The sequence below is a fragment of the Apodemus sylvaticus genome, chromosome 10 (assembly GCF_947179515.1).
Source record: "Apodemus sylvaticus chromosome 10, mApoSyl1.1, whole genome shotgun sequence".
NCBI classification, from domain to species: domain Eukaryota; kingdom Metazoa; phylum Chordata; class Mammalia; order Rodentia; family Muridae; genus Apodemus; species Apodemus sylvaticus.
In genome coordinates, this window is record NC_067481.1 from 7,581,145 (window position 1) to 7,594,940 (window position 13,796).

General features: G+C 44.6%; 2 protein-coding genes across 3 annotated transcripts in view; both read right to left on the reverse strand.

Moving 5' to 3' along the window:
• The window catches only part of LOC127694039 (CMRF-35-like molecule 4), a 51,722-nt gene extending 38,283 nt beyond the window's left edge, over positions 1 to 13,439 (reverse strand). The window contains exons 1-4 of one of the 2 annotated variants that reach the window (XM_052195420.1): positions 13,319 to 13,439; positions 12,423 to 12,785; positions 10,476 to 10,602; positions 8,772 to 9,279 (exon numbers count right to left, since the gene is read on the reverse strand). In XM_052195420.1, the coding sequence (XP_052051380.1) occupies positions 9,132 to 9,279; positions 10,476 to 10,602; positions 12,423 to 12,785; positions 13,319 to 13,379 (699 nt within the window). In that variant the 5' untranslated portion in view covers positions 13,380 to 13,439 and the 3' untranslated portion in view covers positions 8,772 to 9,131. Of the gene's footprint in view, positions 1 to 8,771; positions 9,280 to 10,475; positions 10,603 to 12,422; positions 12,786 to 13,318 lie in introns of those variants that run through there. The other variant, XM_052195421.1, reaches the window with a different exon arrangement.
• Positions 1 to 13,796, reverse strand: part of LOC127694038 (CMRF35-like molecule 3) — a 59,860-nt gene that overhangs the window by 29,331 nt on the left and 16,733 nt on the right. The window lies entirely within an intron of this gene.

A 13,796-nucleotide genomic window follows, 5' to 3' on the forward strand; every position in this document is an offset into this window, starting at 1 on the left:
AGCTGACCCATATCACCAACTTTAGAAGATATTCTCAAAGTTCCCAAATAATTGGGGTTACAGTCCATGTTCATAGAAAAGGAAGTTATCTGTGATGGTTTTTATGTGCTGGGCTCAGCTCTTAGAAGGTGTGGCCCTGTTGGAGTGGGTGTGTCACTGTGGGTGTGGGAAATAAGACCCTCACCCTAGCTGCCTAGAAGACAGGATTCCGCTAGCAGCCTTCAGATGAAGATGTAGAACTCTCAGCTCCTCCTGCACCATGCCTTCCTGGATGCTGCCATGTTACCCCACCTTGATAATAATGGACTGAACCTCTGAACCTGTAAGCCAGCCCCAATTAAATGTTGTCCTTAGAAGAGTTGCCTTGGTGATGGTGTCTGTTCATAGCAGTGAAACCCTAACTTAGACATTATCCTAATGATACATTTGATGCTCTGTGCTGCTTGGCTTTTATGTCCACTTGGTCCAAGCTAGAGTCATCTGAGGGAAGGGAACCATAGGTAAGAAAACACCTTCATGCCAGCAGAGTGGTACAGACCTTTGATGCCAGCACTAGGGAGGCAGAGGCAGGTGGATCTCTGTGAGTTCGAAGACAGCCACCAGGACTACACAGAGAGACTCTATAAAAAAAAACAAACAAAAAACAAAACAACAACAAAAAAACAAAAAAAAACAAAAAACAAAAAACAAAAAACAAAAACCCTATAACCAACCAACAAACAAGCAAACCTCCACCATCACATAGAAACACAAAGGGCGTTTTCTCAGTGATTTTTGGGGGAGGACCAGCCCATTTTCGTTCTGAGCTGGTGGTCCTGAGCTCTGTAAGAAAAAAGCCTGATCACAGCAGGAGTAGCAGAACAGTATGTGGCAGCTCTCCGTGGCCTCTGCACCAACTCCTGCCCTGTCTGACTTCCTGTTTTGTCTGCTTTTGATGCTGAACTGTGATATGGAAGAGACAACAAAATAACCCTTTCCTCCCTGGGCTGCATTTGGTCATGGTGTTTCATCACAGCAACAGAAACCCTGACTGAGACATGTGCTGGCACGCAAAGTCTCAGCATGGACTTTTCAGAGAACTTTTCTTTCTTTTTTAAAAACTTTATGTTGTTTTTCATGTGTGAGTGTTTTGTCTGTCTGTCTGTCTGTCTGTGCATCATATAAGTTCAGTACTTAGAGAGGCTAATGGAGGCATTGATCTCTTAAGCTGGGTTGTGAGATCCACAAGGTGGGTGCTGAGAACTGAATTCAGTATCTCTGTGAGATCAGCTGTTGTTCTCCATTGAACCATCCTCTCTCCAGCCCATAGTCTATTTTCTTCTTAGGAACTTGATTGGCTTGTCCCAAGACGTGAACAGCAGAGGACCTGGCCAGTGCAGATGAACACTTACTGATACCTAAGAAAAGAGCTGTGACACCAAGACCTGAGACTACAGCTCTAGCTAGAAGACCTCAGTGCACCAGTGTGAACCACGCAGGCTCAATGGGTGATGATGCTCTGAAGGCCTGGTGACCTGAATTCAGTGCTCAGAACTCACATGAAGGTGGAAGGAGAGAACTGATTTCCACAAAGGTCTGCTTAGACTGTGGCATGCTGAAGTATACACGCACATCACAAATATACTCAATAAAATGTAAGGCATTAAGCATAAAGATGTTTACAATACCCAAAACAATTTAACTTTTAGGGTGTCAACTTCTCTTATTCCTGTTGTTATTACTAGTGTCCTCTCCATCTTCTCAGGTTGTTTATTTTCTTTAAAGATATCTTCATTTATGCTTCTGTGCATGAGTGTTTGTGTCTCTGTGCCTGCTATTGCACCTGGCAGTGACCAGACAGGGCAGAGGAGGAAGTTGGATCCCCTAGAATGGAGTCAGAGATCACTGTGAGCTGCTGTGTGCTGCAGACCTGGATGAGCAGCCAGGGCTTGTAACTGCCGAGCCTTCTCTCCAGGTCCCACCTGATTGTTGAGACAGAGTGGTAAGTAGTCTATGATGTCCTGGAATTTAGTATGTAGCAGAGGATGAAACTCCAGGTTCTCCTGCCTCTACCTGTCATGTTGTCAGATTGCAAGCATGTGCTTGTCTTGGTAAAAGAATTTCTTAAATGAGAGCCAAAGGCATAAGCCACAAAGGAAATACTAATTTCCTACATTACAATCAAAAGCCATTTATCTAAAGATATATCTCCTTCTATGCATCTCTATATACCTATCTCTATTTATCTGTGTCTACCACTATATCTATCTGATTCTACATTGATATATATGTATGTATATATGTATATATATGTATATTTTTATATATATACAAGCTTGGAGAACAGAGGCAGATCAGCAGAACTCACATAAAAAGCAGGTCTTGGTGAAGAGAGCTTGGAATCCCAGCTTGTGTTTTATTTCATATCAGAAACAGGAAGGGGGGTGAGAGAGGAGGAGGGTGAAGGAGGGAGAAGAAAAGGGAATAGAGGCTCTAAAGTGTTCAACCACAGAAGGGAAAACCATGTTTCAGGGTGCTTACACAGCCAACCAGAGGGCAGCACAGCAGGATGCCTGTTAGAGCATCAACATATCAGTATGAGAGACTCAGAGACAGAAGATTAAATGATAAAGCAAGAGACTTAGAAGCATGTCATGTTACTGGACACGGTAGCACATACCTGTAATCCCAGAACTGGGGAGACAGAGGCAGGAAGATCTGGGATTGGAAACTAGATTGGGCTATATAGTGAGCCCCTGTTAATGAAAGAAAAAGGAAGGAAAGTATGAAGGAAGGAAGGGAGGAAGGAAGGAAGAAAAGGAAGGAAGGAAGGAAGGAAGGAAGGAAGGAAGGAAGGAAGGAAGGAAGGAAGGGAAGGAAGGAAGGTATGAAGGAAGGTATGAAGGAAGGAAGGAAGGAAGGAAGGAAGGAAGGAAGGAAAGGAAGGAAGAAAAGGAAGGAAGGAAGGAAGGAAAGGAAGGAAGGAAAGGAAGGAAGGTATGAAGGAAGGTATGAAGGAAGGAAGGAAGGAAGGTATGAAGGAAGGAAGGAAAGGAAGGAAGGAAGGAAGGTATGAAGGAAGGAAGGAAGGAAGGAAGGAAAGGAAGGAAAGGAAGGAAGGAAGGAAGGAAAGGAAGGAAGGTATGAAGGAAGGTATGAAGGAAGGAAGGAAGGAAGGAAGGAAGGAAGGAAGGAAGGAAGGAAGGAAGGAAGGAAAGAAGAAAAGGAGAAAAAGTAGAGATAGATTGATAGATGGACAGACAATCAGGGAAGCAAGGAGACAGAAAGATAGGAGGGTGGGGTACATCCCTTTGCCAAAACGCTTGTTCAATGTGTTGGTTTTTGGGTTTACTCTGACACAGGGGAGAAAAGTCTAACACTAGTCCTGGCATGATGGTGCAGGTGAATCAGACACAGAGAGTTCCTTACACCCCTGGCAACCCCCAAGCATGTGTGTGGCAAAGCCTTAAGCCAAGCAGATGTAAAATGTAGGTTGAGGTTGTCACCAAGTTGGCTGGGAAGCAGAGATATCCCATCGGACAGGGACATCATCAGTACAGACCACCTTCTATGACCGGATCTGGAGGATACAGAGCCTTGAGTGTGTCTCGGGGAAGGTGTACATATTTATTGGACACACTGTCAAATTGTCTTCTAAATATCTATGTCATTACCCTTTAATTAGTGCTGCCCTCAGCCTTGGTTGGAGATGCTCCCTTCTGCTGTGGTGTAAGTGACCATCGAGTGCTCAGCCCTATATAACACCCCCATCACACCCCAAGGCAGGGAGGAGAGGAAAGAGTTCCACAGCCAGAGGTAGGGGAGGAGAGAGGCCTGAATGCTGGGCTCTGTGTGTGGCCTTGTGTCGCCATCACGAGCTCAGGGCAGCTGTGGTTCCCTGCACAAGAGCAAGTCAGCAAGATCAGCTAGCGTTCTGAAGGGAAGCAGGGAACACATGACTGAGGGGGTGGGAGGGTGGAGTTGGGGTGGATATGATAGAGTCATGTTGTACACAACTGTGAACTTACCAAATAAGGAAAGGTATCAAAATAAAATTCTACTTAATGTTCTTAAAAAAAAAAAAAAGCTTTGTCGAGGATCAAGTGGCCATAGGTGTGTGGGTTCATTTCTGGATCTTCAATCCTGTTCCATTGATCCGCCTGCCTGTCACTGTACAAATACCATGCAGTTTTTAACACTATTGCTCTGTAGTATTGCTTGAGGTCAGGGATACTGATACCCCCAGAATTTTTTTTATTGTTGAGAATAGTTTTAGCTATCCTGGGTTTTTTGTTATTCCAGATGAATTTGAGGATTGCTCTAACTCTGTGAAGAATTGAGTTGGGATTTTGATGAGTATTGCGTTGAATCTGTATATTGCTTTTGGCAAAATGGCCATTTTAACTATATTAATCCTGCTGATCCATAAGCATGGGAGGTTTTTCCAATTTTTGAGGTCTTCTTCCATTTCCTTCTTCAGAGTCTTGAAGTTCTTGTCATACAGATCTTTCACCTGTTTGGTAAGAGTCACACCAAGATACTTTATACTGTTTGTGGCTATTGTGAAGGGGGTCATTTCCATAATTTCTTTCTCAGCCTGCTTATCCATTGAGTATAGGAAGGCTACTGATTTGCTTGAGTTGATTTTATAACCTGCCACTTTGCTGAAGTTGTTTATCAGCTGTAGGAGTTCCCTAGTGGAGTTTTTTGGGTCACTTAGGTAGACTATCATATCATCTGCAAATAATGATAGTTTGACTTCTTCCTTTCCAACTTGTATCCCTTTGACCTCCTTATGTTATCTAATTGCCCAAGCTAGTACCTCAAGTACAATATTGAAAAGATAAGGAGAAAGGGGGCAGCCCTGTCTAGCCCCTGATTTTAGTGGGATTACTTCAAGTTTCTCTCCATTTAGTTTGATGCTGGCTACCGGTTTGCTGTATATTGCTTTTACTATGTTTAGGTATGGGCTTTGAATTCCTGTTCTTTCCTAGACTTTAAGCATGAAAGGATGCTGGATTTTGTCAAATGCTTTTTCAGCATCCAATGAAATGACCATGTGTTTTTTTTTTCTTTGAGTTTGTTTATGTAGTGGATTGCATTGATGGATTTCTGTATATTGAACCAACCCTGCATCCCTGGGATAAAGCCTACTTGATCATGGTGGATGATCATTTTGATATGTTCTTGGATTCGGTTGGCAAGAATTTTATTGAGTATTTTTGCATCGATGTTCATAAGGGAAATTGGTCTGAAGTTCTCTTTCTTTGTTAGATCTCTGTATGGTTTTGGTATCAGCGTAATTGTGGCTTCGTAGAAGGAATTGGGTAGTGTTCCTTCTGTTTCTATTTTGTGGAATAGTTTGAAGAGTATTGGTGTTAGGTCTTCTTTGAAGGTCTGATAGAATTCTGCACTGAAACCATCTGGTCCTGTGCTTTTTTTTTTTTTTTTTTTTTTTTTTGGTTGGAAGGCTTTCTATGACCCCTTCTATTTCTTTAGGGGTTATGGGACTGTTTAGATGATCTATTTGGTCCTGATTTAATTTTGGTATTTGGTATCTGTCAAGGGAATTGTCCATTTACTCCAGATTCTCCAGTTGTGTTGAGTATAGGCTTTTGTAGTAGGATCTGATGATTTTTTGGATTTCCTCAGTTTCTGTTGTTATATCTCCCTTTTCATTTCTAATTTTGTTAATTTGGATACTTTCTCTGTGCCCTTTGGTCAGTCTGGCTAAGGGTTTATCTATCTTGTTGATTTTCTCAAAGAACCAGCTCCTGAATTCATTGATTCTTTGTATGGTTCTCTTTGTTTCCACTTGATTGATTTCAGACCTGAGTTTTGTGATTTCCTGTCTTCTACTCTTCCTGGGGGAATTGGCTTCTTTTTGTTCCAGGGCTTTCAGGTGTGTCGTTAAGCTGCTAGTGTATGCTCTCTCCATTTTATTTTTTGAGACACTCAGGGCTATGAGATTTCCTCTTAGCACTGCTTTCATTGTGTCCCAAAGATTTGGGTATGTTGTGCCTTCATTTTCATTAAATTCTAAAAAGTCTCTGATTTCTTTCTTTATTTCTTCTTTGGCCAAGGTGTCATTGAGTAGAGTATTGTTCAGCCTCCATGTGTATGTGGGCTTTCTGTTGCTTTTGTTGCTATTGAAAACCACTCTTACACCATAGTGATCTGATAGGAGGAGGCATAGGATTAGTTCGATCTTCTTGTATTTGTTGAGGACTGTCTTTTGAAGGGGGAGAAAACATCCAATGGAAAAAAGATGGCCTTTTCAACAAATGGTGCTGGTTCAACTGGAGGTCAGCATGCAGAAGAATGGGAATTGATCCATCCTTGTCTCCTTGTACTAAGCTCAACTCCAAATGGATCAAGGACCTCTACATAAAGCCAGACACTCTGAAGCTAATAGAAAAGAAACTGGGGAAGATCCTTGAGGACATCGGTACAGGGGGAAAGTTCCTGAACAAAACACCAATAGCTTATGCTCTAAGATCAAGAATTGACAAATGGGATCTCATAAAATTACAAAGTTTCTGTAAGGCAAAGGACACCATCAAAAGGGCAAATTGGCAACCAACAAATTGGGAAAAGATCTTCACCAACCCTACATCAGATAGAGGGCTAATATCGAATATATTTAAAGAACTCAAGAAGTTAGACTCCAGAAAACCAAATAACCCTATTAAAAAATGGAGTACAGAGTTAAACAAAGAATTTTCACCTGAGGAACTTTGGATGGCAGAGAAGCATCTTAAAAATGCTCAACTTCATTAGTCATTAGGGAAATGCAAATCAAAACAACCCTGAGATTTCACCTTACACCAGTCAGAATGGCTAAGATTAAAAATTCAGGTGAGAATTCTTTGTTTAACTCTGTACCCCATTTTTAATAGGGTTGTTTGGTTTTCTGGAGTCTAACTTCTTGAGTTCTTTATATATATTCGATATTAGCCCTCTATCTGATGTAGGATTGGTGAAGATCTTTTCCCAATTTGTTGGTTGCCGATTTGTCCTTTTGATGGTGTCCTTTGCCTTACAGAAACTTGTTAATTTTATGAGGTCCCATTTGTCAATTCTTGATCTTAGAGCATACGCTATTGGTGTTCTGTTCAGAAACTTTCTCCCTGTACCGATGTCCTCAAGGGTCTTCCCCAGTTTCTTTTCTATTAGCTTCAGAGTGTCTGGCTTTATGTGGAGGTCCTTGATCCATTTAGATTTGAGCTTAGTGCAAGGAGACAAGGATGGATCAATTCGCATTCTTCTGCATGCTGACCTCCAGTTGAACCAGCACCATTTGTTGAAAAGGCTATCTTTTTTCCATTGGATGTTTTCAGCCTCTTTGTCGAGGATCAAGTGAATTCAGGAGACAGCAGATGTTGGAGAGGATGTAGAGAAAGAGGAACACTCCTCCACTGCTGGTGGGGTTGCAAATTGGTACAACCACTCTGGAAATCAGTCTGGCGGTTCCTCCAAAAACTGGGCACCTCACTTCCAGAAGATCCTGCTATACCACTCCTGGGCATATACCCAGAGGATTCCCCAGATGTAATAAGGATACATGCTCTACTATGTTCATAGCAGCCCTATTTATAATTGCCAGGTGCTGGAAAGAACCCAGGTATCCCTCAACAGAAGAGTGGATGCAAAAAATGTGGTATATCTACACAATGGAGTACTATTCAGCCATTAGAAACAATGAATTCATGAAATTCTTAGGCAAATGGATGGAGCTAGAGAACATCATACTAAGTGAGGTAACCCAGACTCAAAAGGTGAATCATGGTATGCACTCACTAATAAGTGGATATTAACCTAGAAAACTGGAATACCCAAAACATAATCCACACATCAAATGAGGTACAAGAAGAAAGGAGGAGTGGCCCCTTGTTCTGGAAAGACTCAGTGAAGCAGTATTCGGCAAAACCAGAACGAGGAAGTGGGAAGGGGTGGGTGGGAGGACGGGGGAGAGAAGGGGGCTTATGGGACTTTCGAGAAGTGGGGGGCTAGAAAAGGGGAAATCATTTGAAATGTAAATAAAAAATTATATCGAATAATAAAAAAATATAAAAAATGACAGGAAGTAATAAAAAAAATCAGGAGACAGCAGATGTTGGCGAGGATGTGGAGAAGAGGAACACTCCTCCACTGCTGGTGGGGTTGCAAATTGGTACAACCACTCTGGAAATCAGTCTGGCGGTTCCTCCAAAAACTGGGCACCTTACTTCCAGAAGATCCTGCTATACCACTCCTGGGCATATACCCAGAAGATTCCCCAGCATGTAATAAGGATACATGTTCCACTATGTTCATAGCAGCCCTATTTATAATTGCCAGGTGCTGGAAAGAACCCAGGTATCCCTCAACAGAAGAGTGGATGCAAAAAATGTGGTATATCTACACAATGGAGTACTATTCAGCCATTAGAAACAATGAATTCATGAAATTCTTAGGCAAATGGATGGAGCTAGAGAACATCATACTAAGTGAGGTAACCCAGACTCAAAAGGTGAATCATGGTATGCACTCACTAATAAGTGGATATTAACCTAGAAAACTGGAATACCCAAACCATAATCTACACATCAAATGAGGTACAAGAAGAAAGGAAGAGTGGCCCCTTGTTCTGGAAAGACTCAGTGAAGCAGTATTCGGCAAAACCAGAACGGGGAAGTGGGAAGGGGGTGGGTGGGAGGATAGGGGGAGAGAAGGGGGCTTACGGGACTTTCAGGGAGTGGGGGGCTAGAAAAGGGGAAATCATTTGAAATGTAAATAAAAAATACATCGAATTTAAAAAAGGGGGGAAAGCTTTATTTATTTAATTATGTGAGTGTTCCATCTGAACGTACACCTGTATGCCAGAAGAGAGCGTCAGATCTCATTACAGATGGCTGTGAGCCACCATGTGGTAACTGGGAATTGAGCTCAGGACCTCTGGAAGAACAGCCAGTACTCTTAACCACTGAGCCATCTCTCTACCCTGAATTTTATTTAAATATATAGGTATTTATTTGGTACAATCTTTTATGTGTTTGATACAGCACAAAGAATCTTCTAAAAGTCTCAGAGCATTCTCAAAAATATTTACTGGTTTTCCTCAGCCACGACAGAAGCTGTGCCCAGGGACGTGGCCTTGATGTCAACAGATGTCACTGGGTCTCATAACAGGGCCCAGCACTGCTTCCCCCAGAGCACCTCTGGGGCCTGTTCACCCAGAGAACGGCACCACACATGCTCAGGAGCAGGGGCAACTCCAGAAACACCAGGACCCGGAAGTAGAGGCTGCTCAGAAGAGACCTGTAAGGGACATAGTCACCATAAGCTCCCTTCACAGATGGGGACCCTGATGCCCTCCCCTGTGTGGCTGTCTCTAACCCAGGCCTGTGTCCACAGAGATCTATGCAGGGACAAGGACAAGGACTGCCTGAGTGTGAAGAACACAGAGCCCAGGAAGTAGGCTTGAGCTGTGGGCCTGACCTGCTCTCTTCAGACCAAGTCCGTGGGCCTCTCCCCCTGTGGCCTCTAACCAGGCTGGCTTTGCCTTCCAAACCCACAACCATTTCTCTTCTAACTAGACCCCTAGCACTTACTCCTGAGTGGCATTTATTTATTTTTTTAATTATTTATTTATTTATTTATATTCTGTAGCCTAGCTGTCCTGGAAGTCATTATGTAGACCAATGTGGCCTTAAATTCCTCGATATACATCTGCCTTTGCCTCCCAAGTACTGAGTAGCTTGTGCCACCACACCCTGCAGCTAAATGATTTTACATAGTTAATTGTATGTGTGTGTTCATGTATGTGTATGCAGGTGCACATGTGTGTGCATGAATTTGGAGAGATCAGAACAACCTTGGTTGTTCCTCAAGAGTCACCACTTTGTGTTTGTTCTGAGACAGGTCTGGCTATGTAGCTCTGGCTAGAATGAAATTCACTATGTAGTCAGGCTGGCCCTAAACTACTAGAGCTTGACCTGCCTCTGCCTCCCAAGTGCTGGGATTAAAGGTGGGAGCCACCAAACCTGGACCGTTTATCGTGTTTTCTGACAGGACCTCTTACTAGACTGAAGGTTTCCAAGTAGGCTGGCTAGTCAGTGAGTCTCAGGCATCCTCCTGTCTCTACCTCAGCAGCTCTGGCATTTCAAGTAGGTGCCTCCATGCCTGATTTTTCCTGTAGGTGATGTGGCTCAAACTCGCTGTCCTTCACTGGCAGTCCCATTTCCCCAGAGCCATTGTTCTATGATCTGGATGTGTTTATACACTGCCTGATTGACAGGAAGCATCCTCTATCTCAGGGGGTCTGTATCTGACTGTTATTTCTGAGTCCCTATCTTTAGAAAAGCAACTGGTTCTCCCAAGATCCTCTCAGGTCAGCCTGAGATTGGGAAATGCAGAGAGTATGTAAAGGAAGGAGATACAAACCCTTCTACCTCTGCTCTCACAGTATGACTTCTCCTCCCCATCCAAAGGCTTCAGGGCTATATGTTCCTCACCGAGGCTGTGGGCTGGGAGCCCGAATTGTGTCCTCTGTGGTCACGCTGGGCTGAGTGTGCACAGGTGTGGATGTGCGGAACTCGACGATATTGGTATCATTCCCAGGGCTCAAAGCTATGACTGGAGCTAAGGATGGAAACACAAGACAGTTCCCATGACCTCCATTCCTTCTCCTACCTACTGAAACCTCTGTCACTCTGCATCACATAGGACCCTAGGGACATGCTGGACAGCTGCCCGACAGCCTATCAGCCCCAAGGCCTGGTCTGGGCTTTCCTTCCCAGACCATCTCATGGTGCACAGTGTCTGCATGGTACTTCCAAATAGGAAGCCAGTCTTCTTAGAGAGGAGAATTCAAGTGTCAGTGACAAGAACTTAGTGAGTACCAGGTCCCATCCAACCTAGCCACACCTTTTGCCTCCTTGTCTGTCATCGTTCTGGGGACAAACAGGGTAGTGGGATTCCATGTATGCCTGACCCACTCATTCCCAGTGTCAACCAGAAAGGGCACTAGGGAGTCTTCTCTGAGGAATGATCAGATGGAAACTTATAGAAAGGAAGATGATTGGAGGGCCCTGTGGAGAGTGGACTCTACTGCAGAGTAATGACATTAGTGAGATTGTAGTTTCCACTCTTCAGTATGGACCCACAGAGGAGGTTGCAGGGAAATGTATAAGGGGAAAATCAAAATGGAGAACCAGGAGCTGGGTGTGATGATGTATTCTTGCAATTCCAGGGCTGGAGAGGCAGAAACAGGCAGATCAGGCATTCAGGATGAATCCTAAGTACACCATGAGATTGTGGTTAAACCAGGCTACATGAGATCCTCTCTCAAATGATGATGGTGACTATAATAAGGAAGGATGACAAGGAGAGATATAAAAGTAAAATTAAAAAAGAGGATTGGCCCTTTCCTTCACCCCTGTCAACTCCCCAAGCCCTTAAAAAGATGCACAGATTTAGTTTCTATGAACAAGGCAGTCCCCATTACGGGAGAATGAACTTCAGAAATGGAGAACACTGGAGATCGAAGTAGCTGAAAGCCTGTCTTCCATCCTGCTTGATCCTCTGCCCACAGAAGGGAAACCTTGGAGGGATTCTCTGAGTTTCTTCCTCAGTAAATGGTTCTTGGAAAAGGTGGGCACAGGGGAGGATGGAAGGGTGAGTGGGTTCCTCGGGGCACTGAGAAGCCCCATGCACTGCCTAGGCTCCTCCCTGTGTCTCTGGTGGTCACTCAGAATCCCAGAAGCAGGGATGATGCTGGTACCCGGTAGGAAAGCGGGCACCCCAAGATCCTCCATGGAAGAGAAGTGTGCACTCAGTCCCAGGGCAGAGCTGCCTTTGAGAGAGGGGAGCTGATGGGCCGGGGAACTGTTCCCATATGGAGAATGGAGACAGGGCCTTATGAGACCTGGGAGAGAGGACTCCTTTCTTATCAGGACAGGAAGTCACAAAGAGCCAACAATTCAAAGCCTGTCTCTAGAAAGTTTTACGCCTGAAACCATCACATGGTCCACACAGAGAATCCTCAACAGAGGCTGATGAGATGGCTCAGTGGGCAGAGGCCCCTGCTTATCAAGAGTGATGACCTGAGTTTGACCCACAAGGTGAAAAGAAAGAACTAACACCCAGAAGTCCACTGTTCACTCACACACAACATGGGCAAGGTGCTATAAACAAATACATGAAGAAGCACAGAAATAAATAAGATAGTTTCTAAGAACACAGGTCTCCACTGTGCCTGTGTGTGCATGCACACACATGTACTTGTACACATACACTATCACAAGTACCACACATGCTCCAACAGAGGCATGTGCGGGCTCACACTCCCTGTCCTTAATCACTCACTCACCAAGCTCATCATGCTAAGGTTCATGGTTTCCTTCCTCCATGAGGGAATGACAGGCCTGGACTCAGGCTGCCCTGACATGAAGGAGGCTTACCTGGGAGAACGGACAACTCAACCTTGAAGGACTTATCGATCCCCAAGGAGTCATCAATTTTAAAGGTGTCATGGATAAATGGTATATCCACTCTACACATGTAGGTGCCTGCATCCTCCAGGGTGAGTTTCTCCAAGGCCACTGTCAAGGTGAGGTTGTCTGGATGGTCCCTGATGGACACTCGGCCATTTCTAGCTTCTTCTGAGCCTCTGGTCTTGACAATATCTTTGCATAGTAGCATAAGTGACACTCTGCACCAGTACTTATTATGAGTCTTGAATTTCTCCTCATACTGACAAGCCACACCCAGCGATTCTCCCACAGTGCCTGTCACAGTGCTGGGGCCACGCAGAGGGACACAGCCTGGAAAACACAAGCTTCAATTCTACACCCTGACAGCAGGATGGGAGTAAGTCCTCCCTTGAGTCAGGTCTTAGAAAACCCTCTGGTCTTGAAGAAACAGTGAGAAAGGCGACAGGCTTTGTCAGAGTAGGAGTCAGGACTGAAGTTATAGAGAGAATAACATAAGTAGAGATTATATAGTTTTGGCAATAACTGTCACAGGAAAGCCTCTCAGTGGGTCCTGATTCTGTCTGAGGTAGACCTGGTAGTCATGGTAGACATGACTGTACTGTGCACAAAAACCTGGCAGAACCTGTGAGGAAAATGCTGAGTGCTCCTGGGCCCCATTCACCCCACCTCCACACCCCTGCCTTCTCTCTAGGCCCCTCTGCCAGTGTTGGCTCCTCTCTCTCTCTCTCTCTCTCTCTCTCTCTCTCTCTCTCTCTCTCTCTCTCTCTCTCTCTCTGTCTGTCTTCTCCCATAGCCTTGTCAGTCTTACAGCAGGAGTTCCCCTTTCAAAGCTATACCCCTGACACCCCTGCCCCCGTGCTCACCTGGGACCTGAGAGAGGAGCAGAGCTGAAGGCAGCCACAACCTTATTACCCTGGGGATCATTTCTTCAGCTCAGCTGTCACCTGCACCCACACCAGGGCTAAGAGGGGACAGAAGGAACTTTCTCCTTCTAGATGGTACAATGTCCTCTTGCCTAGTTCTCCTTTCTGTCCTCTGCTTCCTGGTCCCTGGCTCCCATGTGAGACTCCAGAAAAATAGCGCAGGAAGGGCTGTGTAGATGTTCCAGGCCTCAGAGGCTTTGGTTCCTACCACACACAACAAGTGGGGACACCCATGGCTGTGGATTGAGAATGCCATCTGTCCCCTAGCCTGGTTCCACTCTCTTCACAGAGGTCTGGGGAGCATTTCAGTTTTCAGTCAGGTTGACCTCCCTCTGTGACAAACCACTTCCTGGATGGTTTTAAAAGCTGCCTTCTCTTGCTCTAGCTCTGTGACCACATAGTAACCACCTCCTTCCAA